Here is a 26,014-nt window from a genome sequence, read left to right on the forward strand (position 1 = left end):
GTTCTTTTCCCCCCCACTTGTCCTCCATGGACTCTGGTTAGAACTCATATGTGTGATGAAGTGGGGAGTTTGCATAAAGTTTTGTATGAATGCTCCATGTGCCACTCAGCAGGGTCTCTAAGCAGCTTCTCATTGCTGCCCATTAAAGCTCCTTCCCCTTTGGGTCTCTATGTTCTGGGGCAGCTGCTCTCCTCAGGGACACTGCGCCGGCTTAGGGCAGGTGCATGGCAAGGTGGAGATTGTAACTTCTTCATCACAAATGTAAATAAAATTAATCTGTGACAACCAGTGGCATTGGGCTTGTTTCTTAAAGTGCAGAATAACACATGGACACGCTCCACCACACGCAGTGAAATGAAGTGCCCCTTGTGACCAGGTTGGGCAGTAAATAAAATTAAATAAAATAAATTAATGGAGATATCCTATCTCCTAGAACTGGAAGGGACCTTGAAAGGTCATCGAGTCCAGCCCCCTGCCTTCACTAGCAGGACCAAGTACTGATTTTGCCCCAGATCCCTAAGTAGCCCCCTCAAGGATTAAACTCACAACCCTGGGTTTAGCAGGCCAATGCTCAAACCACTGAGCTATCCCTCCCCCCGAACAGGGTGAATATCTCTCCCATTGGGACAGTGACCCTTGCTGGCCAAGTGGGATAGTGCCCTTTGTGTATCTCCATGTGGTGTCCAGGTGTGGCAGTGTCCTATGTGCATCCCCACCACCCCCACTGCAGGACATGGATCAGCGGGCATGTCACACGCCCCGTGAGTGCCCAGCCCGGGCCGGGGAATCTAATGATCCAACCACCGGACCAAATTCAGTGATGAATCCTGGTCATGTGCCACCTGAGGCAGGTTGCGCATATGCTAAGAACCACAACCACTGTGACAGTGACCCCTGGTGGCCAGGCAAGCGAGTGCCCTGGAGGTGCCTCCCTGTTGGAGCAGTGACCCCTGGTGGCCAGATGGGGCAATGCCCTGTATATATTACCCCCACCCACACCCCACCATTTCTGCAGCGACCCCTGGTGGCCACTGAGGGCAATTACCTGTGTGATCCACCCCCACAATTGTGGCAGTAACCCCTGGTGTCCAGGTGAGGCAGTGTCCTGTGTATATCTCACCCACTGGAGCAGTGCGCTCTGCGTATCCCACCCTCAACTCAGTGACTCCTGTTGGCCAGGTGGGGTAGTGCCCTAGGTGTATTCCCCAACCCACCCCAAGGTGGCAGTGATCCTAGGTGGCCAGGTCAGGCAGTACCCTGGGTAATGTGGCAGTGACCCTTGTTCCCAGTGTGTATCACCGCTCTGCAATGGGGACTTGTCCACTGATGCCAAAATGGGGCAGTACCCTGTGTATATGCCCCCAAATGAGGCAGTGACCATTGCTGGCCAGCTGGGACAGGGCACTGTGTGTTTCTCCTCCATTTGGGCAGTGACCCCTGGTGGCTAAGTGAGGCAGTGCCCTCTGGTTATTACCCCCCCACACACACAGATAGTGACCTCTGCTGGCCACCTGGGGCACTGCTCTCTGTGTATCTCCATCAATTGGAGGACTGTCCCCCCAAGTGGCACGGTGTGGCAGTGTCCTATATGTATCTGCCCCACACCATTGTGGCACTGCCACCTACTGGCCAGGAGAGGCAGAGCCTGCATGTATTCCCACCCCATCATTGCAGTAGTGACCCCCGGGGGGTCAGCCAAAACAGTCCATGCTATGTGGCCTCTGGTGGCCACTAAGGGCACTGGCCTGTGTGAACGCCGCCACCACCACCGTGGCAGAGCCCTGCATGGATTCCCATCCTACCATTGCCTTAGTGACCCCTGGTAGATAACATAGTGCATGCTGTGTGACCTCTGGTGCCAGGTAGGGCAGTGGCCTGTGTGAATTACCTCCCCCGACAACCATTGCGGTAGTGCCACCTGGTGGCCAGGCAAGGCAGTGCCCTGAACATATTCCCCACCACTGCTGCAGTGCTCTCAGACGGTCAGTTGTGGTAGTGGCCTGTGTGTACCCCACCTGTTGGGCTGTGACATCTGGTGGCTAAATAACACAGTGCACTGTGTGACCCCTGGTGGTCATTTAGGGCAGTGGTCTGTGTAAACCCCCACCACTGTGGCAGTGCCCCCTGGTGGCTAGGCAAGGCAGTGCCCTGTGTGTACCGCCCCCATGGGAGCAGTGACCGCTAGAGGCCTTGCGCTAAGAGGCACCACCTCTGGGTTAGGCACTAAGGTTGGTAATTCAGGTGCGGATGGGTCAACGCTGTACCCAGAAGCACTGGAATGGCTGGTGTTCTGGGTAGAGGACTCCACCTGGTATTTAGCTGTGACGCTCTGAGCACCTTTACCAGCCCTTTAGAAGAGCCCTTGCCTAGCTCAAAAGCTTGTCTCTCTCCCCAAAAGAAGTTATTCCAATAATAGATATAACTTAGAGAATTTTTTCACTTCAAGGTCCCAGAAACAAAGACAAGGTTTTCATCTCGAGGCCAAAAGACCAAAAATATCAAGACACTTGATCATGGCCTTGGATAGACCAAGAGACTACCTACACTTGACCAGAGCTCAGAGAGCCGAGAAGCGACCTCCCCGCCCTGTCCCTCGGCATTCTGGGAACATGTGAGTGGCCACCTTCACTGCCTGGGTTGCTGCAGCTCTCCAGCCCCCCTCCACCCGCCAATCCTCCCATCTTCCCCTGATCCCAACCTCCCAGGGCACCCCACCCAGGGCCGGCTCTAGCCACCAGCAAAGCAAGCAGTTGCTTGGGGCGGCAAATTTGCAGGGGCGCAAGAATCCAGCATGGGAGCTGAGAACCAACAGGGGGCCCTGGGAGCTGTAGTTCCTTAGTTAGCTCCTTGCCTATAGAGCCAGCCCTGGAGCAGGGAAAGAACTACATTTCCCAGCATTCCCTCAGCCGCAATTAACAGGAAAGGGAGGGGGAAGGAGTGTGGAACTGAAACCTCATGTTGCAGCTTGCTGTGAATGGTAGGGGCAGAGCCAGCTCTAGATTTTTTGCTGCCCCCCCCCAGCCCTGGGCTCCCCCCACACCCCCGTGTTGCCCCAGCCCTGGACTCTCCCCCGCCCACACCCCCTACTGCCCCAGCTCTGGCCCCCACCTGCACCCCCCTGCTGCCCCAGCCCTGGGCTCTCCCCCCCCGCACCCGCTGCCACCCCAGCTCTGGCCCCCACCTGCACCTCATGCCACCCCAGCCCTGGGCTCTTCCCCCCCCCCCGCACCCACACCTCCTGCCGCCCCAGCTCTGGCCCCCATCCGCATCTCCTGCCGCCCGAGCCCTGGGCTCCCCCCCGACACCCCGCACCTCCTGCCACCCCAGCCCTGGGCTCTCCCCCAAAGAAAGAATTGGATGGACTAAATGGACAGTGCACCTCTCTATCTGAAGCCTAGAAAGGGAGGTACGTGGATCCCACTAGAATTTAAACGGAAAAGTAAGGGAGGGGAGGCTCTACTAGGACCTGGGCAGCTTTAGATACAGTACCAGGCACGTAGGAGGATTTACACTTCTGAGCTATGGAAGCAGAAATTGACTTTTCTTTTACAGATTTAGCTAATATTCAGAAAGGGAATATAGCACCTGCCTTCCAGATTTGAACACCCTCAAAATTCAGGAGTGCTCAAGCGCAATTTGGGCAGCTGTTACTTCATTTCTCCCAAATCAAATATACTGATCCACTGTAACTTGCTGTAGAAAAAGTAGAATAAATTGAGCAAGAAATGCTTCCCAGTGGTTATTAGGACTGAAATTGCTATTTTCAACAGCCATTGCTTTTTTTTTTTTTTTTTTAGTTTTAGTTTTATTTCTTTGAAAGGAAGACAGTAAAATTGCATTGGCAAATTCCCCACAGAAACAAAGAATGGAACAAAAGACTAATAAAGGCACCTCAACTTTTCCTCATTTATGTAGGACAGTCTTATAATATGCATCCAGATATCCTCCAATCACACAAGCTGAAAAATGTTCCACTTTACTGCAGTTCTGTAACCATATGGGAACCAATCCTGTCTGTGTTCTGTGAACATCCAAAATTCCTGCTGAATGACCCGCCCTGGGAGCGAGTTACCAGTGACCCAGGGCTGGGGCGGCAGGAGGGTGCAGTGGGGGGGGGGGCGGGAGAGAGAGAGCTCAGGGCTAGTGGGGGGCGTGGGGGTTGGCAGCCAAATTTTTTTTTGCTTGGGGCAGCAAAAAACCTAGAGCCGGCCCTGACCCCACCTGCAAACCCTACGGAGCCTGGGGTTGGGGGGCTCTAGGCAGGGGAGGGGAAATCCATTCCTTTTCCAGGTGGCTTGTAGTTCCTGTGTCTCAACTACAAACTTACAGCACATGGGCATGGAAAAGCCTTAGGGCTTGTCTACACTGCCAAGTGAACAACAAAACTTTTGTTGTTCATGGGTGCCTGTGAAAGACAAAACTTTTGCCGCAGCAAGCAGCAGTGTGAACGCCATGTTGTCAGCAGGAGCCCGGTCCTGTCAACAATGTGAACACCGCTCATAGGGGGTGGAAATTTTTTGTCGGAAAAAATGCCAACAAAAAAAGTTCACACTGCCAAAGTTTTAGCGACAGGGCCGTGTCGCTAAAAGCTGGGGAGTATAAACAAAGCCTTAGAGTCCCCTGCCTATAGATATGCCCCTACAAGTCCTGCTGAGTCATAAGATGTAGTTCCTGGCCTTTCAGTGGGTTCATTGTACAGCTGATGACCCTTGATGGAACACTGAACAGGCCAGGCAGTGCTGATGCCAGTCTGTGTGGGGGTGTCACCCAGAAACACTGCACAAGTCTGGAAACACAGATATACCCTACGTATCTATAACTCACACTACAAAGGTGATACAAACATATAAATATGATTATCATACTTGGCAAATCCTAACATTTTCACAGATACCTCACATGGCATATCTAGCACAATTCATCGCAATTGTATAATACTGGTATCACCAATATGATAAAGTGCCTCCCACGTTCCACAGCATCACAGTGCCCCCCCATCCACCAGGTTAGCTCTAAAGGAGGTAGTCATATAGGTTTTGATGGACTGGCCTGGGTTCTTCTAGATCCTGCCTACAGCTCCGCAAGATGTAATCTACTTATTTTCTTCCCATATGAATGTATTTGGCGGTGCCTCCACCCCCCGTGTCCCTTCCTGGCAGGATCATCAGGGCAGCTTAGGAGGGAAATTCTAACACCAGTGTAACCCCCACTTACCTGCCAGATATTTGGAGGCTCCCAAGAAATCACACACACACAATTGAACACAATAATGATATTAAACAGGAGGTAAATATAATGTAACCGGTTAAAACACTATTCTCAGGGTCAGTGGTACCCATGCTGATAATACACCTGAATTTCCCCAGGCACATGACCTGATATAGCAATTGTAAAATTAGCGTCCTGTTGGTACTCATACTTTGTAGGGGCCCTTGGTGACCTGTGACCACGAGATCTTCTGTGCAGCTGTTAGCAATGTGGCTGACTGGGCTCAGTGCTGCCTAAGTGACTCACACCTGTGATAGGGTGGTAGGTCCCTCTGCAGATTTATAGGCAGCAGCAAGAGTCTCTGCTCGGACCCCAGGGAAGCACCAACAGCCTCTGAGGCTCCCGGCAGATCAAAGCCCTGCAGGCTCCGGGCCGCTGCCCAGCAGCAGCTGGCGCCCAGCCGGGAAGTGTGAAAATCGGGGCGGGGGGGTAACAGGTGCCGATATTAGACAAAGCCCCAACTATCGGGACTGTCCCTATAACATCAGGACATCTGGTGCCCCTGGCAGCAGCGCCTGGTAGGGACAGAGCCCCCCCGCAGTCTGGCCCCTCTGCCCAACACAGAGCCCACTGCCCCCCCCCCCCGCCCTCTTCCCCCGGGGCACCATGGGAGTTGTAGTCTCTAGCGCTACATCGCAGCGCAGGGTCTCCCCAACTGGGACAAGTCCCAATTAAGGCCAGAGGCCCCTCTAGCAAGCTGGGGGCTACATTAGTTAATTGCTGCTCTGGTCATTACAGCCCCGGAGCCAAGTTCTCCGCGGCGCCAAATCCCCCCATTTCCCCTCCGCGCCCGCCTGCCCAGCGGGTTCTGCCCAGCGACTGGTGACGGAGGCGGGTCTGTGCGCCGCTATTGGCGAGATGTTCCCCTCTCAGCCAATCCCTGCCACGGAGCGGTTCCCGGGTCAGTAGCGGGGACTCGGGAGCTGACAGCGTACTGCGAAGTTCCCGGGCCCGGGCCCGGCGTGTGACCGGCCGAGAGCGGGTCCATGGGCCGAGTTCTGCCGCGCTGAGCGGGGCGGCGATGGCCCTGGCGCTCCGCCTGCTGCTGGCGGCTGTAGCCCTGTCGGGGGGTCACTCCCGTGAGTATTGGGATGAGACCCCCGGGGGGGGGGAGCTGGGTGTCGGGGGGCAGCCGGGCCGGGGGGGTGCAGGGAGGGGGGAGCTGGGTGTCGGGGGGCAGCCGGGCCGGGGGGGTGCAGGGAGGGGGGAGCTGGGTGTCAGGGGGGTAGCCGGGCCGGGGGGTGCAGGGAGGGGGGAGCTGGGTGTCGGGGGGCAGCCGGGCCGGGGGGGTGCAGGGAGGGGGGAGCTGAGTGTAGGGGGGCAGCCGGGTCGGGAGGTGCAGGGAGAGGGAGCTGGGTGTCAGGGGGCAGCCGGGCTGGTGGGTGCAGGAAGAGGGGAGCTGGGTGTCGGGGGGCAGCTGGGATGGGGGGTGCAGGGAGGGGGGAGCTGGGTGTCCGGGGGCAGCCAGGCCGGGATGGTTCAGGGAGGGGGGAGCTGGGTGTCAGGGGGGCAGCCAGGCTGGGGGGGTCTAGGGAGGGGGGAGCTGGGTGTCAAGGGGGCAGCCGGGCTGGGAGGGTGCAGGGAGGGGGGAGCTGGGTGGCAGGGGGGCAGCCGCAGCTGGAGGGCGCAGGGAGGAGGGAGCTGGGGGGCTGAGAGCCACTGAACTGTAACCCTTTAATCTAATGCCAACCTCACCGAGCCAGGGGGTGCGGCTTCGTTGGGGCCTGCACCCGTGGGTGCTGCCAGGGCCGGCTCCAGGCACCAGCTTCTCAAGCAGGTGCTTGGGGCGGCCGCTCTGGAGAGGGGCGGCACGTCCAGGTATTCGGCGGCAATTCGGCGGACGGTCCCTCACTCCGCCTGGGAGCCAAGGACCTCCCGCCGAATTGCCGCCGCAGACCGCGTTCACGGCTTTTTTGTTTTGTTTTTGTTTTGGCTGCTTGGGGCGGCCAAAACCCTGGAGCCGGCCCTGGGTGCTGCATACGCTGACAAGCCCGTCACAGCCCCCTGAGATGCTCAGACTGTGGGGAAATTGCCGGTTACAGGCGCTGCCCAGGCTGTTTCATTCCCAGCATCTCAGGGCAGGATGGGGCTTTCAGACAGGATTTCTGTTTTGCTGATGGTTAGTGAGAGAGAGTAAATTAGCCCCCCCACACACCCCATAGACCAGGCTTAAATGAAGGGAAAAGGCTTCTTGGATCTCTCTAGCCTTTAATGGCTCCCAGAAGGTTCTTCACGCAGAGTCCTGCACTTAGGACGGAAGAATCCCATGCACTGCTACAGACTAGGGACTGAATAGCTGGGCAGCAGTTCTGCAGAAAAGGACCTAGGGGTTACAGTGGACGAAAAGCTGGATATGAGTCAACAGTGTGCCCTTGTTGCCAAGAAGGCTAACGGCATTTTGGGTTGTATAAGTAGGGGCATTTCCAGCAGATCGAGGGACGTGATCATTCCCCTCTATTTGGCCCTAGTGAGGCCTCATTTGGAGTACTGTGTCCAGGTTTGGGCCCCACACTACAAGAAGGATGTGGATGAATTGGAAAGAGTCCAGCGGAGGGCAACAAAAATGATTAGGGGGCTGGAGCACATGACTTATGAGGAGAGGCTGAGGGAACTGGGATTGTTTAGCCTGCAAAAGAGAAGAATGAGGGGGGATTTGATAGCTGCTTTCAACTACCTGAAAGGGGGTTCCAAAGAGGATGGATCTACACTGTTCTCAGTGGTACCAGATGACAGAACAAGGAGTAATGGTCTCAAGTTGCAGTGGGGGAGGTTTAGGTTGGATATTAGGAAAAACTTTTTCACTAGTAGGGTGGTGAAGAACTGGAATGGGTTACCTAGGGAGGTGGTGGAATCTCCTTCCTTAGAGGTTTTTAAGGTCAGGTTTGACAAAGCCCTGGCTGGGATGATTTAGTTGGGGTTGGTCCTGCTTTGAGCAGGGGGTTGGACTAGATACCTCCTGAGGTCCCTTCCAACCCTGAGATTCTATGATTCTATGTTGCGGTGGGGGAGGTCTAGGTTGGATATTAGGAAACAGTATTTCACTAGGAGGGTGGTGAAGCACTGTAATGGGTTACCTAGGGAGGTGGTGGAATCACCATGCCTGGAGATTTTTAAGGCCCATCTTGACAAAGCCCTGGCTGGGATGATTTAGTTGGGTTTGGTCCTTCTTTGAGCAGGGTGTTGGACTAGATGACCTCCTGAGGTCTCTTCCAACCCTAATCTTCTATGATCTTACAAAACTGGGTGCCTGGGCAACAAAATGGTAGGTGAAATTCAGTGTGGATAAATGCAAAGTAATGCACATTGGAGAACATAATCCCAGCTATACATATAAAGTGATGGGGTCTAAATTAGCTGTTACTACTCAAGAGAGATCTTGGAGTCGTTATAGATCTCTGAAAACATGCACTCAATGTGCAGTTTCAGAAGGGTAGCCGTGTTAGTTTGTTTCAGCAAAAACAACGAGGAGTCCTGTAGCACCTTAAAGACTAACAAATGTATTTGGGCATAAGCTTTCGTGGGCTGGAACCCACTTCATCAGATGCATACACGAAAGCTTATGCTCAAATAAATGCATTTGTCTTTAAGGTGCCACAGGACTCCTCATTTTTTCAATGTGTAGTGGCAACAAACAAGCTAACAGAATGTTGAGAATCATAAGGAAAGGGATTGATAGTAAGACAGAAAATATCATATTGCCTCTATATAAATCCATGGTATGCCCACATCTTGAATACTGCATGCAGATGTAGTCATTCTATCGGAAAAAAGAAATATTGGAATTGGAAAAAGTACAGAAAAGGGGAACAAAAATGATTAGGGGTATGGAATAGCTGCTACATGAGGAGAGATTAATAAGACTGGAACTTTTCAGCTTGGAAAAGAGATGACTGGGGGGATATGATGAAAGTCTATAAAATCAAGACTAAGGCTTTGGTTTTTTTGCACAGAGGTTGCGGAAGTCATGGGATCTGTGACTTCCAGCAAACTCCATGACTTCAGCACGGGGTGGCCGGAAGCTGTGCGGTCTCCCTGCCACCTGTAGCAGCCGGGAGTGGTGGGGCGGCCTCCGTGGGCTGTGGGGGAACCAACCGCTCCCAGTTGCTGTGGGCGGCAGGGGGACCCAGAGCTTTGAGTGGCCTGCGGTTCCCTACCCCTCTGGGTGGTGTGTGGGTCACGCAGCTGAGCTCCCCATTTTGCCATGGATATTTTTAGTAAAAGTCACGGATGGGTCACGGGCTTCCGTGAGCTTTTCTTCGTTGCCCAGGACCTGTCCAGGTCTTATACTACAAATATCCATGACAAAATCATAGTCTTAATCAAGACTGGTATGGAGAAAGTGAATACCGAAGTGTTATTTACCCCTTCACATAACACAAGAACTAGGGGTCACCCAAATAAATTAATAGGCAGCAGGTCTAAAACAAACAAAAGGAAGTATTTCTTCACACAACACACAGTCAACCAGTGGAACTCCTTGCCAGAGGATCTTGTGAAGGTCAAGACTATAACACGATTCAAAAAAGAACTAGATAAATTCATGGAGGATTGGTCCATCAATGGCTATTAGCCAGGATAGGCAGGGATGGTGTCCCTAACCTCTGTTTGCCAGAAGCTGGGAGTGAGCGACAGCGGATGGATCACTTGATGATTCCCTGTTCTGTTCATTCCCTCTGGGGCACCAGGCATTATCCACTGTCGGAAGACAGGAGACTGGGCTAGATGGACCTTTGGTCTGACCCAGTCTGGCCGTTCTTATATTCTGAATAAATTATAGTAAATTCTGTGCACAGCCGGTGTCCTGGCTCCTACCTGTAGCTTGGACACATCCCCCTGCCCACCTTGCCTTCCCCAGCTTGAGCTCCTGCATCTCCTCTCCTGCAGTCCTCCTGCCCCACCCTCTCCCATAACACTCCTTTTCTTTTCCCCACACGGCACTCCAGCCCTGGCCCTCCTCCTGGGCCCCCTCTCCTGCCTCACACTCCCCTGTACCCCCAATACACTGTCCCCATATGCTCCCCTCCTCCTCACATGCTCCAGCCCCCCGTACCTCCCCACCCCTTCCCCTCCTCACTCCCGCTCCAGTCCTGCCTCCCTTTCTCCTTCTACCCCACCATCTCTTTCTCCCCGTCAGGCCGTTCTGTGAGCCCTTTCCCAGGTCTCTCTCCCACAGGAGTGCTCCTAAGGGATGGCGCCGCCTCTCGCATATTGCCAGGGGCTCCTGGCAGGGTCTGGTTGGGTCTGACTCACCCCTCCTCCAATCTACCTCCCCCCACCCAGGCCTGCACTCCAGGCGCGTTTTGGACACGGTGGTGTCGGAGCCTGGCCCGGGGCTGCCCTGGTACAGACGTGTTGTGTACGTGGACGATCAGGTCAACTACGTCTACACCAGCGAGACGCAGCGGGCGAAGCCCGGCCTAGTGTGGATGGCGCAGAAAGAGGGTCTGGAGTTCTGGGACGAGATGACCTGGTGGGCACAGCGCTACCAGAAATGGTACAACGCAAGTCTGAACACCCTGAGTCAGCTCTACAACCAGACCGAGGGTGAGTGAAGGACAGGACACGACCTAGGGATGCAGGGACATCGGGGGGGAGGAGGGTCGAGACGTGGTTCATGTAAACAGGGATAAGGGACACCGGGATGTGTGTTGGGGATTGAGGGAGGGGACAGAGCCCGGTGGGGCACTCAAGGGCATTATACCAGTTCCCATACCGGATCCTGCTCCCCTTTTGTTTTTGGACCATCTCTCCCGCTTCAGCTCAGCAGGTCCCTTATCACCTCAGACCAGTGGTCCCCAACGCGGTGCCCGCGGGCGCCATGGTGCCCGCCGGGGCATTTATGGGCGCTCGCCCACCAACTAGTGCCCAGAAGGGGAGAGGCCGGGGCAGCGCAGAGAGAAGCCGCAGCCCCGCACCTGCCGGGGACAGAAAACACCGGCACCCACAGCCCCGGAGTTCTCTGTCCCTGGCAGGCCAGGCTGCGGGCGCCAGTGATCTCTGTCCCCGGCAGGCACGGGGCTGCGGCTTCTCTCCACGCTGCCCCGCGCCTGCCGGGGACAGAGAACTCCAGGGCTGCAGGCGCCGATGATCTCTGTCCCCGGCAGGCGCGGGGCCGCGGCTTCCCTTGGCGCTGCCCCACGGCCCTGCGTCTGCCGGAGACAGAGAACTCTGGGGCTGCGGGCTGCCGGTGATCTCTGTCCCCGGCAGGCGTGGGGCCGCGGCTTCCCTCTCCGCTGCCCAGAACTGCGCCCTCCCCCAAAAAAACGGTAAATAAAAAAGAGCAAATTCACATGGTAAGGTGAAAGAATAATTGCCAAATAATTTAATTAGTACCTTTTACATGTAAAATTACCTTTTTTATCTTATGGATTCATATATTATGTAATATTAAATATGATGCTTTTCGTATTATTTAATGTACAAATACAAAATAAGTCTTGAAAAATTGTTGGCACCCGCCACACTCTTCTGAAAACATGAATGTGCTCTTCGCCACAGAAAGGTTGGGGACCACTGCCTCAGACCATTGGGTGCTGAGTATGGTGGAGGAGGGTTATACGCTTCAGTTCGTTTCCATGCCTCCCTCCTGCCCCCCAACCCCGTCCCTCTTCAGGGACCCTTCTTATGAACAACGTTTAGCCCAGGAGGTGCGAGCCCTTCTCTGTGCAGGAGCCCTGGAGGAAGTGCCTTGGAACTTAAGAGGGAAAGGGTTTTACTCCCGTTATTTCCTAATCCCGAAGGCCAAAGGGCGTCTCCGACCCATTCTAGACCTGCAATGCCTCAACTGTTACCTCAAAAGGTTGAACTTCCGCATGGTCTCCCTGGCCTCCATTATTCCTTCCCTGGATGCAGGGGACTGGGACGCTACCCTTGATTTGAAAGATGCCTATTTCCACACACCTATATTCCAAGAAGGTTTCTCGGGATCGTTGTGAACCAGACTCATTGCCAGTTTACCATCCTCCCGTTCAGCCTGTCAGCAGCCAAATGGGTCTTTATGAAATGCCTGGTAATAGTTTCAGCCCTTCCTGAGAAGGTGAGGGGTGCATTTGTATCTGTACCTCAGTGACTGGCTGGTCAATGGCCAGTCCAATCCCAGGTGAAAGCCAGCAACCACCTCGTCCAAACAACCTTTCGAGCATTGGGCCTGCTGGTAAACGAACAGAAGCCAACACTCCTCCCGGCTCAGAGGATAGAGTTTATCGGAGCGTTGCTCAATTCTACCCAGGCCAGGGCCTTCCTCCCAGAAGCCCACTTCCAATCAGTGTCATCACAGGTCAAGGCCCACTCAGGCTGTTGGGTCACATGGTCATGTGCATATACGTGGAGTGGTATGCGAGGTTGCACCTCAGACCCCTTCGGGCTTGGCTGGCCTCAGTGTACTGGCCAAACAGCCATCATTTGGACTCGGTGCTCACAGTGCCTGCCCATCTCAGGCACCTCACGACACAAGGTCAGTAGTCCCAGCAGGAACTCTTGCTACGGATAAATGTCAGAGAGCTCAGGGCGGTCGGCCTAGCGTGTCAGGTGTTGTTACCCACCATCGCAAGCAAGGTGGTGCGAGTTCTTACAGACAATGGCAGCCATGTTTTACATCAACAGGCAGAGAGCGGCCCGCTCTTCTCCCCCCTGTGTCAGGAGCCATTTGCTTGTGGGAGTTCTGCATAAAGCACTCGATCCACCTCAAAGCTTCTTACCTTCCGGGAGCCCAGAACGAGCTGGCAGCTCAGCTCTTCTCACCACGAATGGTCCCTATGTCCCGACATAGCAAGGGCCATTTTCCAGTGGCGGGGTGCTCCCCTCATAGACCTGTTCACAACCAGACAGAACAGGAAATGTCAGCAGTTCTGCTGTCTGCATGTCTGCAACCCAGGCTCACTCACAGATGTCATCTTACTCCCTTGGAGAAATCACCTGTTCTGCAGCTTTCCCCCCCGATTCCTTTTGTGCACAAGGCTATACCTACAGATCTGGGAACCCATCCACCTGGAGGACTTAAACCCGGTTGTGTCAGAGCTCACGGGGCCTTCCTTCAAGCCACTGGCATTGTGCCCTTTCCTGGAAGGTCACCTTTCTGGTAGCAATTACCTCAGTCAGGAGGGTCTTGGAGATTAGTGCTTTTATGTCAAAACCTCCGTATACAGTGTTCTTTAACGACAAGGTACAACGTTGCCCCCACCCCGTGTTCCTCCCAAAGGTAGTCTTGGAGTTTCATTGTAATCAGGGTATTTTCCTGCCCATTTTCTTCCGGAAGTCGCACAAGAATAGGGAGGAATGACATCTCCATACCTGGATATTAGGCGCGCCCTGGTGTTCTATATAGAAAGGACTATAAAGAAAGTCGATCCATAAATCCACACAGCTCTTTGTGGCAGTAGCTGATAGGATGAAAGATTCAGAGAATTTCATCCTGGATCACATTGTGCATTCACATGAGCTGCGAGGTTTGTGAGAGAGATAAGCAACTAGTATGTTGTGGGGGGAGGGATAGCTCAGTTGTTTGAGCATAGGCCTGCTAAACCCAGGGTTGTGAGTTCAGTCCTTGAGAGGGCCATTTAGGGAGCTGGGGCAAAAATCTGTCAGGGGACAGTACTTGGTCCTGCTAGTGAAGGCAGGGGACTGGACTCGGTAGGAATATCTCCATATATTTATATTTTAAAAACTGGGTACAAATTCTATGAGAACACAAGCTTCCTCAGTGATGTTCATAGCCCAAGCCTGATCCAGGACATTTGCAGAGCAGTGACCTGGGTGTCAGTACATACTTTTTCTTCCAACTATGCCAGCAAGTTAGAGATGACACTGGGTTTGATTGGGCAGTGTTGTAATCCATGTGTCCATGAACTCCGAGCCTGCCTCTTACAGTACTGCTTGGGAGTCACCAAATGTGGAAGGGACGTGTGCAAGCATTTGAAGAAAAAATGATTACTAACCTTTCTGTAACTGTTGTTCTTTGAGATGTGTTGCACATGTCGATTCCACGAGCCACCGTCCTCCTCCTCCGTTGGAGTTGCCAACAAGAAGGAACTGAGAAAGTGCGGGGTCAACCGGTCCCCTCACACTGTGACATAAGCGCATGGTACCAGAGGGTGGTAGAGCCAGCGCTTTTCCTGAGGGAAAAGTTTCCGGTGATTGTGCGGGGCATGCACACCTAGCGTGGAATGAACGTGTGCAACACATCTCTGAGAACAACCATTACAGGAAGGTTAGAAACTGGTTTTTGTCCAAACCTGTGGCATAGTTCAGGGACACAGCTTAGTGGGCTTGACTCTCATCTATGTCTGGGACACCAAATTGTATTTTAATCCCTAGACTGCATTTTTCCAAATGTGATTAGGGATTTTTGGGTGTCTGATATTCAGACACCAGATACTCCCACTTTCTGATCAGGTCCCCTTAAAAGGTCTCAGTTGGGCACCCAAAATCACTAGTGATTGCTGAAAATCTAGGCATTTACCTCGCTGTATCGAATGCAGGGTGAGGGAGGGGTGAAAATATTTGGGAGCCTGTGTGTGTTATTTTTGTGCCCCCACATTCTGCCCTGTTTGCCAAACTAGGGGTCTGATCTGTTCTCTGCACTTTTCAGTCTTCCTCATGATCCCCACAGTGTTCTCTGTTCACCACAACCTCCCTACCTGTCCCCTAAATTTTCCTTCCTGTCCCCATCCCCCTCCCTTCCCCCCTAGTCTCCCTCCCTGCCTCCTATCAGCCCAGGGGTGGCTGTATTAACTGAGTCTGCTTTTGGTTGTGTGCAAGATGGGGGTCGTTGTGAAGATTAGCCTGGCTGTAGGAAAATGGTGGCCAGCTGAACTAAGGGCCATCAGTGGCCTGATCCTTATAGGGAATCACCTTGAGACAGTGGCCATGCATCTGAAAAAGAGGCCAAGCATCTGAAGTTGGTTCTTTGCCGTTCCTAGATTGAGTTGGGGGCACGGGGAAGATGGGGCAGGGAAACAGATTGACCGTGGGGATTCTGTGAGGTCATTAAACCAGAGCAGAGGTTAGTGTGGGGGACAGACTGTACCCCCTCCTCACAGGGGCATGGGGGTACTGTGTATGGCGGAGGTGGGGGACCAAGTGACCCTGCAAAATTAATATAACCAGAGCAGGAGAGAGTAGGGTACAGACCCTCTGCACTCACTCTCTTGTCCAGAATGACCCTGACTGCCAGAATTGGGGCAGATCCTCAGAGAGCAGGAGGGGATAGACCCCTGCAATATCTGGAGTACTCCCTTTTTGGTGTGCCACCCTGCACCCCCTGCAGGGAACATACAAGAACAAGCAGCAGTGAGGTACTCCTTGAAGGTTGTGAGCTCTCTGCAGTGGGGGGTCTTTAGTATACAAGACTCAACATATGGAGAGGGCGCCCCCTGTGGGTTTGGGTTCCCACCTGAAAGGAGCTGGGAGGGTGTAGGACCCAACAGCATAAATGGGAACCCCATATCCCAGGGGAGGGAGGGCCCAGTAGCAAGGGGAGGACCCACTGGGCTACCTGCAGTGGGGTCTTGGTGAGATTTTCAGAGAGAGGCTGCTGCTGACCCTCAGCTGTGTTTCAGGGTTTCACATTATCCAGACGATATTCGGCTGTGATCTCCGGGAAGACAGCACCATTCAGGCGTTTTACCAGGATTCATATGACGGACGAGACTTTCTTACCTTCGATAAGGAGACCATGACTTGGGTAGCAGCAGATATTGGGGCTCAGATCACCAAGAGGAGATGGCATGCTGAAGTAGATGATATCCAGGGATGGAAACACTTCCAGGAGGAGACATGTATTTCCTGGCTAAGGAGTGCTCTAGAGTTCGGGAAGGAGACTCTACAGAGGAAAGGTAAGGCAGGGAGACAAGACCCACCCAGGAGGTCATTACAAGTTACATCTCCATTCCCCAGCCCCAGTTCCAAAATGGTGCGGGGGGCGTAGGGGGCCATTCAGCTAACCTTGTACCGGGGATGGGTGGGGAAACAACTCCTCCCCCCCCCCCAGCTCTGCTGGAAAAAAAGATAAGAAATTGAAAATGTTAAAAGCAGTTCAGTGTAGAGGAGCTGTATCTCCAGAGCCACTTGAACAAATGAGCCCAACTTCACACCACAAAATCTACCTCTTTCCTTGGTGTCATGCAGCGTTATCAAGGCAATCTGCATATGGATGTGCATTTTAGAGCACGCTGAAAAATAGATTCTGTAGAGAAAGCTCCCCTGAACTTTGAGTATGGAATTGCCACCACTTCTATGGACACCAGCTTCATTTACCATATAATTCTTCCTCATTCCCTGTCTCTACCATCATATTTCTTGTGTTACCCCCAGCCCCTGTGTTCCACGAATGACGGTAGTTTTGACCTTGTTGCCTCTTTGTTCAAACTTCTCCCACAGTCATCTATGTGCTTCCATCCATGCCATCCCCTACATGTGGAATTGCCCTCCCCATATTAACCTGGAAGAAGGCTTCCCTTGTCCTTAAAGTTTTCCCCCTCAAGACCTACCTTTGCTGCAATACTTTCATATTTACTTTTTGATTCTTTTATCAATAAGACATCAGATAATCACATTCAGTCAAATTTATTACCAAAGCTTTTTAGTTAAAGATTAATCAGCACAAACATAGAAGGGAAGAGGTTAAATGCTTTACCACTCTGATTCAGGAGGACAGTTGCAGCAGTAGTCTGCTTCAAAATGTTAACTCACTATTACTCATGTATGTACCTTGTCTGTTACCATGGACGCAAATTTCCCAAACTAGTTAGCATCATTACACACCCTGATCTTTCCCTTCCCAAACAGTTTGCACTCGCTGTTCATGGTTACTTGAAATTTGTACCCAGTTTTTTGCAACATACTAGTTGCTTATATCTCTCTCAAACCTCAGCAGAACAGTATCTTGTCCTTTGCCATCTTTACAAATGCCAAGAAGAAAAAGCCATACACAGCAGTGTAATGTGTATGTCAGTACCATGGGGCTGGGAAACGGATTTTTCAACATGTGTAAATCCTTTTGAAATCTATAATATTGGGGTAAATAGTTTTGGTAACAACCTACAAGAAATTAGCCTATTAATATTAACTTGTTTGAGGGGCAGTTTACAACCAAGTGTCATTTTTTTGTTTAATGGTCCTTTCCATCTCTAATTGGTCAGTTTATCTAGTTCATTTTTTGAGCCCTGGCCAGGGCAAGATTCTTTGCTGTTTCTTACCCAGCAACTGATAGGAGATGAGCACAAACGCAGCATGTGATTAAGGACTGACCTCTGTGACACCTGTATCTGGAGCTTAGTGAAGCCTTTTAAGGTACTTGTGTCATTGTGCCTGGGAGCAGAGGCTTCTGGTTTCCACACTCATAGAATCTGGTCGGGGACCTGGATTCAGGGTTCACCATTACTGATGCTGTGAATTCAGCACAGAAATCCTCTAACATGGTGGTTCTCTCTCATCAGAGGAATTCTGTCTCATGGACTCTCATCCTCTCCCACTGCTCGGGTCTCAGAATTTCATGCTGCAAAGCTCCAGCAAAGGCTGCCTGGATTAGAGCTTGAAAACAACTAACTTCAGTTTCTTCTTTTTCCCAGTGCGCCCAACAGCTAGAGTGAGTGACAGGTCATCTCATGACGGCCTCACCACCCTCTCCTGTAAGGTCAGTGGGTTCTATCCCCGGGACATCACCGTGACCTGGCTGAAAAATGGGGAGAGCAAACAGCAAGATACCTACTCTGAAGGCATCCTACCCAGTGGGGATGGGACCTACCAGACCTGGGTGACAATGGAGATTGATCCCAAGATCAAAGCCCATTATTCATGTCACGTGGAGCATGAAAGCCTGTTAGAGCCACTCTCTGTCTCCTGGGGTAAGGAGTTTGTGTTTGTGTCTGTTTTCCTAGTGGGAGAGGGGGAATCCATTAAACTCAAACCCTGAAAAATTCTCATTCCAGCTTCATCCTATAAATCCAAATTTCCTTAGGGTTTGTGAGGCCCTGTCCTCTTTGGCTCTGTCCCTCTGTAGTCAGAGGGGGGGGCCACAGTGCCTGGGGCTCATGTCTTGCTCTCCAGTTTGCTGCCTCTGGAGCGGTTTGATACATCTCCGCAATACAGTGTCTCTGAAGGGAGAAGATTAACAATGAGACATTAACGCTGGAAGAGAGCAGTCTGAGCCCCTGCATAGCCCAGGGCAGGGAATCACACCAGGGACCAACCTGGTAGCCTGTGGGCAAACTAGAGCTGATCCTTCAGAAAGAGATGCTCATTTCAGATGTAAAGTCTCCAAGGGATGGAGAATTTATCACATCCCAAGGAAAGCTCAAATCTGCCCCTTATTTCCAGTCAGAATTGGTCTTGCTTCAGCTTCCAGCCCATTCTCAACTTCAGCAGGTTCTCAGAAACACAGCCCTCGGGGCCCTTCATTCTTGCCCATGTGGCCAGAGGTAGAGGTTTAATTTTGGGAGTAGCTTGTTTTTGTGCGCAGTGATGCTGGAAGAGAGGGTCTGGCCTTGGCATGAAGCGAGGAGGCAGATTAGAGCCCTGCATGACGGGGGAGAGTCCCCTATACCCCTAGCACAAGGAAGAATTTATTACACGTGGAGCTGCCTTCCAGACATCTTTTTGCTTGGTTAATTGGGATGTGGAAAAATGCAACATTTGGAAGTGCAAACAATTTCTAAAAGGGCAGCCTGCACTGGAATTCTAGTCAGCAGATAGGTTTCAGAGGAGTAGCCGTGTTAGTCTGTATCCACAAAAAGAACGAGGAGTACTTGTGGCATCCTAGAGACTAATACATTATTTGGATATAAGCTTTCATGGGCTAGAACCCACTTCATCAGAAAGATAGTTTCAAAAGATAGTTTCACATCATAATGCTGCTACCACGTCCCCTGCCAATTTTTGTGTCGTATGCTGGCAGCAACTCGCCTTCTGCTGGTCTCTTTGGGGAATCAGCTCACCAGCCTCTGGAGCGCCCTCTGCAGGCCGGTGTCCCGCTTGCCGCCGGGCCCCCATGTCCCTTCCGGCCCCCTGTCAGTACCCCCTTAGTCTGGGTCTCCCCTCCCCCACTATCCCCACCTCGCCTCGGCCTATGGGCTACTGCCAGTCATCGTCCAGCCCCCGTTCACTGGGGCAGACTGCAGTCTGTATTAGCCAGTCATCATAGGCAAGGGGGTGTTTGGACCTTCTGCCTCTGCCTACCCGTGTGCTGCCCCCTTCAACCTCAGTACCCTGTATGGCCTTAGACTAGGCCCTGCAGCCTGAGGGTTTCCCCAGGCTGGAGCTCCCCAGCTTCTTTGGCCTTCCCCCAACCCTGCTCCACTCTAGGTATCTTCTGCAGCCAGGTCCTTCCCTCTCTGCATTCAGAAAGAGACTGTCTGTTCCAGGCCCACTGCCTTCTTATAAGGGCCAGCTGGGCCCTGATTAAACTGGCCACAGCTGTGGCTGCTTTGCCAATCAGCCTAGCCCCAGCCCTCTCCCAGGGCTGTTTCAAGCCCTCCTGGGCATGAGTGGGGTAGCCACCCCGCTACAGTCATAAACCGCATTTCCTTATTCTCTTAGAAATATTTTTCTTTTTGCTGTATTATTATGTGGATCTTTCAGACAACAGGAGAAGCTGATTAGTGAAACTGAAAGTGTATACAGCACTCTGGGTTTAACAGGTGTGATGGGGCAAGCCCAGATGCCCATAGTAAAGTAATGGGAGACAGATATATTTGCCACAGGCTAAACAAATCCCTGTTACCAGGATAAGCAAATGGTAGCTGCTCCAGGTCAATTAAGACACCTGGGGCCAATTAAAATCTTTCCTTTTGAGTGCCGGGAGGACATCTAGGTTGACTGGGACACCTGAAGCCAATCAGGGGCTGGCTGAAACTAGTTAAAAGCCTCCGAGTTAGTCAGGTGGGCAAATGTGACAGGAGCTGTAGGAGGAAGCCTCGCTGTTGGAGAGACTGAGCAGTACAAACCATATCAGGCACAAGGTAGGCGGCCCTGAGGTAAGGGTGAAGTGGATCTTGAGGAAGTGGCCCAGGGAATTGTACGCATCCTGTTTCTAAAAGGTCAGCTACCATAGCTGATACTATTAGGGTCCCAGCTGGAGTCTGGAGTAGAGGGTGGGCCCGGACTCCCCCCTTTGCCCCCTGATTAATCACTGAGACTGGGAGACAACAGAGTCTGTGCAAGGGAGGATAGCTTCTCCTCACCTCCCTTGCTGGCTTATGATGAAAATGGCTCAGTAGGCTGTGACCCTTGCCTCTAGAGCAGGGGTCGGCAACCTTTCAGAAGTGCTGTGCCGAGTCTTCATTTATTCACTCTGATTTAAGGTTTCGCGTGCCAGTCATACATTTTAACGTTTTTAGAAGATCTTTCTCTAAGTCTATAATATATAACTAAACTATTGTTGTATGTAAAATAAATGCGGTTTTTAAAATGTTTAAGATGCTTCATTTAAAATTAAATTAAAATGCAGAGCCCCCCGGACCGGTGGCCAGGACCCGGGCAGTGTGAGTGCCACTGAAAATTGGCTCGCGTGCCGCCTTTGGCACGTGTGCCATAGGTTGCCTACCCCTGCTCTAGAGAGAGAAGGGCTACATAGAGGGTCACAGTGAGCCTCTGAGGCTAGCAAAATTCACCAGGAAACACGGGACCCACAGAGACAAGGACAGAACATTGTCACACAGGTTTATATAAACCAAGAACAGTATTAAAATATCCCTGTCGTCCCCTCTTCACTTCCTGCCCCCTCAAAAAACATGCATTGTGTCTGTAACTATTCATGGCAGGGAAAGCCAGAGCTTTGAGGTCAGTTTTTAGTTTGTTACAAGACTCCTACAATGGGACTGTGTTCCATTAGTCATAAAAGTCAGCGTGGTCGGGGGCGGTTAGGGACTCCTGGGTTCTGTCCTTGGGTCTAGGAGGTAAGTGGAGGCTAGTGGGTTAGAGCAAGGGTGCTGGGAGCCAGAACTCCTGGTTTCTATCCCTGGCTCTAGAAGGGGAGTGGGGTCTTGTAGGTTAGAGCAGGAGGTCTGGGAGCCAGGACTCCTGGGTTCTGTCTCTAGAAAGGGAGTGGGGGCTAGTGGGTTAGAACGGGAGGGGCTGGAAGTCAGGATTCCTGGGGTCTATTCCTGGCTCTTGCACTGACTCACTGTATGATCTTCAGCAAGTCTTCCTCCTTTCCCATTTAGGGACGATACTGACATCCATGCTCTCCCATAGTTAGGTTTATGAAGATTTATTAATGTTATAAAAGTCTTCTATTTTAAGTGCTAAATATTTATTATGAATTGAAGTGGTAGAGGCTGGGTCTAGTGTCCACGACTTTCTATGGTGGGGTGCAATGCATGGTGGCTGCAGTGGAAGGGGTAGGAAGGTTGCAGGACTCAGCCCTTATCTTGGGAGCTGACTGACTGATCCCTGCAGTGGGATGAAAGGAGGGTTTTAGTGGGGGGGGGTTTTCCCCATTGATCATTCTCTCCATTCCATTTCAGAACCAAATAACAATCTGATTCCCACTGTGGCTGGAGTTATCACTGCAGTTGTCCTGATTGGTGTTATAATTGGAGTAGTCGTCCGAAAAAAGAAACGCCCAGGTAAAGAGGCTGGGATGGAGGGATTCCCTGGACTTCCTGGGCCCTGCACACCCACCTAAGGACAACAGCAGTACAGGAACCAGTGTCCGTACGGTGTAACTGTCCCACTGTGGGACTGAGCTCCCCATGGGAGCTGCTGGAGGGCCAGACCCAGAAACTGGGTACGGGTACAGTTTTTTGGGGGTTAGGTTTTCCAATGAGCTCAGCACCCAGTGCACTGAGGTCTTTGGAAACTGTCTCGTTGTCTTTGTCTCCTGCCGATTGTGAGCGCCTGGGACCTTGAGTCCATTACTGAGCGCCGGGGGGCTGTGCTGGGCCAGGGGCCCTGTTTCTGAGCCGCGGACACAGATCGGAGTCGGTTCCTACCTTGGGAGTTGAATTCACTGAAATTTGCCTTTCCTCTGCAGGGAGGAAGGGAGACGGCTACACTGTAGCTCAGGGTAAGTGACAAGAGACCCCTTGCCTCTTTTCAAGTGACCATCTCTGAACAGCCATCAGTATTTGCTTGTGGATTTTAGCCTAGAGGTACTGACAGGAGATCCTCGCTCCCACTTATAGGCCTTGTCTACAATGAGGATTTTAGGGAAATCTCCAACTATTGCTCTAGTGCAGGGGTCTCAAACACGTGGGCCACATGCGGCCCGTGGGGTTATTTTCTGCGGCTCGTGAGCACCTCCCGCCCCCCCTCCCCCCCAGTGTTTACGTACAGGGGCTCCGACCCAACGCGCACTGGGGGCAGGGCAGGCTCCTGCCTGGCCGCCCTGCCCCCGCACGGCTCCGGCAAGCTGCTGGAACCTGGGGGAGGAGGGGCACAGAGGTCTGTCACTGTTGCGTCCAGGCACTGCCCCCAGAAGCTCCCATTGGCTGGGAACGGGGAACCACGGCCAATGGGAGCTGCTGGGGGTGGTGCCTGGACGCAACAGTGACACAGACCCCTGTGCCCCTCCTCCCCCAGGTTCCGGCCTCTTCCCGGAGCAGCGTGGGAGCAGGGGAGGCAGGCAGGAAACCTGCCCCCAGTGCATGCCGGGCCAGAGCCCGCACCCCTCCTGCACCCCGACCCCCTGCCCTGAGCCCCCTGCCGCAGCCCGCACCCCTCCTACACCCTGACCCCCTGTCCTAAGCCCCCTGCCGCACCCTGAAACCCTCCAGCACCCCGACCCCCTGCCCTGAGCCCCCTGCCGCACCCCTCCTACACCCCGACCCCCTGCCCTGAGCCCCCTGCCGCACCCCTCCTGCACCCCTGCCCTGAGCCCCCTGCCGCAGTCCGCACCCCTCCTGCACCCTGACCCCCTGTCCTGAGCCCCCTGCCGCACCCTGAAACCCTCCAGCACCCCGACCCCCTGCCCTGAGCCCCCTGCCGCACCCCTCCTGCACCCCGACCCCCCTGCCCTGAGCCCCCTGCTGCACCATGCACCCCTCTTGCACCCCACACCCCAACTCCCTGCCCTGAGCCCCCACCACACCCCTCCTGCACCCCCTTGGGGCAGGGAGGGGGCAGAGTTGGGGTGGGGATTTCGGGGAAGGGGCGGGGCCTCATGGAGGGAGTGGGGGTGTGGCTGAGGGTGGCGGGGGGGAAGTTTGAGTAATGCGGCTCTTGGGGCCAATGTACTAATCCTCATGTGGCCCTCGTGGTCATTTGAGTTTGAGACCCCTGCTATAGTACCATAGAATTGTAGGACTGGAAGCGATCTCGAGAGGACATCTAGTCCAGTCCCCTGCACTCATGGCAGGACTAGGTATTATCTAGACCAGTGGTTCCAAACTTTAACAACCTGTGAACCCCTTTCACTAAAATGTCAAGTTTCGCAAACCCCCTCCTAAAAATGAATATTTCTAGGGATTTTCCCCTTTACCGGAGTATAAATTATAAAAGCAGTGACCTTGGAAATATAAAATTTGTTTTTATGACATGCTTATTACACACTATTTATTATTAATTATTATATATCATTACAGTATTTTTATTACATTATGAAAACGGCAACACTCTTCCAAGGTCTCACTTTTGTAGCTTGTATCACTTTGAATAAGCCTGTTTATAAGACAAGGCTCCTATGTTTCATCAAGGAGTATCAGATGTGAAACAGCATGAAGGTATTTAAGAAGCCAACTCAAAGAGTTCCTCCTACACAAGCATTCAGGTCTTGAGCAGTCCAGGCAAACAACACACGTTACAACAGAGCTTAAACTTGTTCTTCATAATAATTTAAAAACAATACTAGCTGCCTATTTAATTTTAAAAACAGCAAAAAATATCCACCTCCCTTTCCATTTCTTATAAGGAGTCTTGAAGTTTAAATCTCCTCAGTATGATAGATATGCTTGCTTTGATCTGCTTAGCTCTTGGCAGTCCAAGGGCTCCGGGCTGCTGGCCTCGCGATGCTCGGGGTCCCTATGGACAGCTCTGTCCGCCATTAGGGAATTTTTTCCCAAGAACCCCCTATAACATTTTGCGAACCCCCAGGGGTTCACGAATCCCAGTTTGGGAACCACTGATCTAGACCATTCCTGACTAACCTGCTCTTAAAAACCTCCCATGAGGGAGATTCCACAACCTGGGAGGGATTGGGGGGACGGATAGCTCAATGGTTTGAGCATTGGCCTACTAAACCCAGGGTTGTGAGTTCAATCCCTGAGGGGGCCATTTAGAGATCTGGGGTAAAAATTGGGGATTGGTCCTGCTCTGAGCAGGGGGTTGGACTAGATGACCTCCTAAGGTCCCTTCCAACCCTGAGATTCTATGATTCTAACCTCTCTAGGCAATTTATTCTAATCTTTAACCACCCTGACAGGATTTTTTTCCTAATGTCCAACCTAAACTTCCCTTGCTGCAATTTAAGCCCATTGCTTCTTCTCCTGTCCTCAGAGGTTGATGAAAACAATTTTTCCCTCCTCCTTGTAACAACCTTTTATGTACTTGAAAACTGTTATCACATTTCCCCCTCAGTCTTCTCTTCTGCAGACTACACAAACCCAGTTCTTTCAATCTTTCCCCATAGGTCATGTTTTCTAGATCTTTAATCATTCTTGTTGCTCTCCCGTGGACTTTCTCCGGTTTGTCCACATCCTTCCTGGACACAATACTCCAGTTGAGGCCTAACCAGCGCAGAGTAGAGTGGAAGAATTACTTCCTGTGTCTTGCTTATGACACTCCAGCTAATACATCCCAGAATTATGTATGTTTGTTTTTTTGCAACAATGTTACACTGCTGACTCGTATTTAGTTTGTGATCCACTATGACCCCTAGATCCCTTTCTGCAGTACTCCTTCCTAGGCAGTCATTTCCCAATTCTTTATGTGTGCAACTGATTGTACCTTCCTAAGTGGTAATTTACATTTGTCCTTATTAAATTTCATCCTACTTACTTCAGAGCATTTCTTTAGTTTGTCCAGATCATTTTTGTACTCCAAAGCACTTGCAACGCCTCCCACCTTAGTATCGTCCAAAAAACTTTATAAGTGTACTCTCTGTGCCATTATCTAAACCATTGATGAAGACATTGAACAGAACCAGACCCTGAACTGATCCCTGAGGGGCCCCACTTGTTATGCCCTTCCAACATGACTGTGAACTATTGATAACTACTCTCTGGGAACAGTTTTCTAACCAGTTCTGCACCCACCTTATAGTAGCTCCATCTAGGCTGCATTTCCCTAGTTTGTTAATGAGAAGGTCCTGTGAGACAGTATCAAAAACCTTACTGAAGTCAAGATATACCACATCTACCATTCCACCCCCCCCCCCCCCTCCCATAAGGCTTGTTACTCTGTCAAAGAAAGCCATCAGGTTGGTTTGACACAATTTGTCCTTGACCAATCCATGCTGACTGTTACTTATCACCTTATTATCTTCTATGTGTTTTCAAATTGATTGCCTAATTATTTGCCCCATTATCTTTCTGGGTACTGAAGTTAAACTGACTGGTCTGTAATTCCTCAGGTTGTCCCTAATCCCCTTTTTTATAGATTGGCACTATATTTCCCATCTTCCATGACTTTCCAGAGATATTGGCTCAGATATCTCCTCTGTCAGTTCCTTGAGTATTCTAGGATGCTTTTCATCAGGCCTTGGTGACTTGAAGACATCTAACTTGTCTAAATAATTTTTAACTTGTTCTTTCCTTATTTTAGCCTCAGATTCTACCTCAATTTCACTGGTATTCACTATGTTAGACGTCCAATC

At 51.9% G+C, this 26,014-nt stretch overlaps 1 protein-coding gene across 3 annotated transcripts in view; it reads left to right on the forward strand.

The window, feature by feature from the left end:
• Nucleotides 1-26,014, forward strand: part of LOC135887695 (class I histocompatibility antigen, F10 alpha chain-like) — a 201,739-nt gene that overhangs the window by 171,102 nt on the left and 4,623 nt on the right. For 2 of the 3 annotated variants that reach the window (XM_065415421.1, XM_065415424.1), the window contains exons 1-6: nucleotides 6,183-6,347; nucleotides 10,549-10,812; nucleotides 15,825-16,100; nucleotides 17,835-18,110; nucleotides 21,729-21,830; nucleotides 22,238-22,270. In XM_065415421.1, the coding sequence (XP_065271493.1) occupies nucleotides 6,290-6,347; nucleotides 10,549-10,812; nucleotides 15,825-16,100; nucleotides 17,835-18,110; nucleotides 21,729-21,830; nucleotides 22,238-22,270 (1,009 nt within the window). In that variant the 5' untranslated portion in view covers nucleotides 6,183-6,289. Of the gene's footprint in view, nucleotides 1-6,182; nucleotides 6,348-10,548; nucleotides 10,813-15,824; nucleotides 16,101-17,834; nucleotides 18,111-21,728; nucleotides 21,831-22,237; nucleotides 22,271-26,014 lie in introns of those variants that run through there. The other variant, XM_065415420.1, reaches the window with a different exon arrangement.

This window comes from Emys orbicularis, chromosome 13 (assembly GCF_028017835.1).
Source record: "Emys orbicularis isolate rEmyOrb1 chromosome 13, rEmyOrb1.hap1, whole genome shotgun sequence".
NCBI lineage: Eukaryota > Metazoa > Chordata > Testudines > Emydidae > Emys > Emys orbicularis.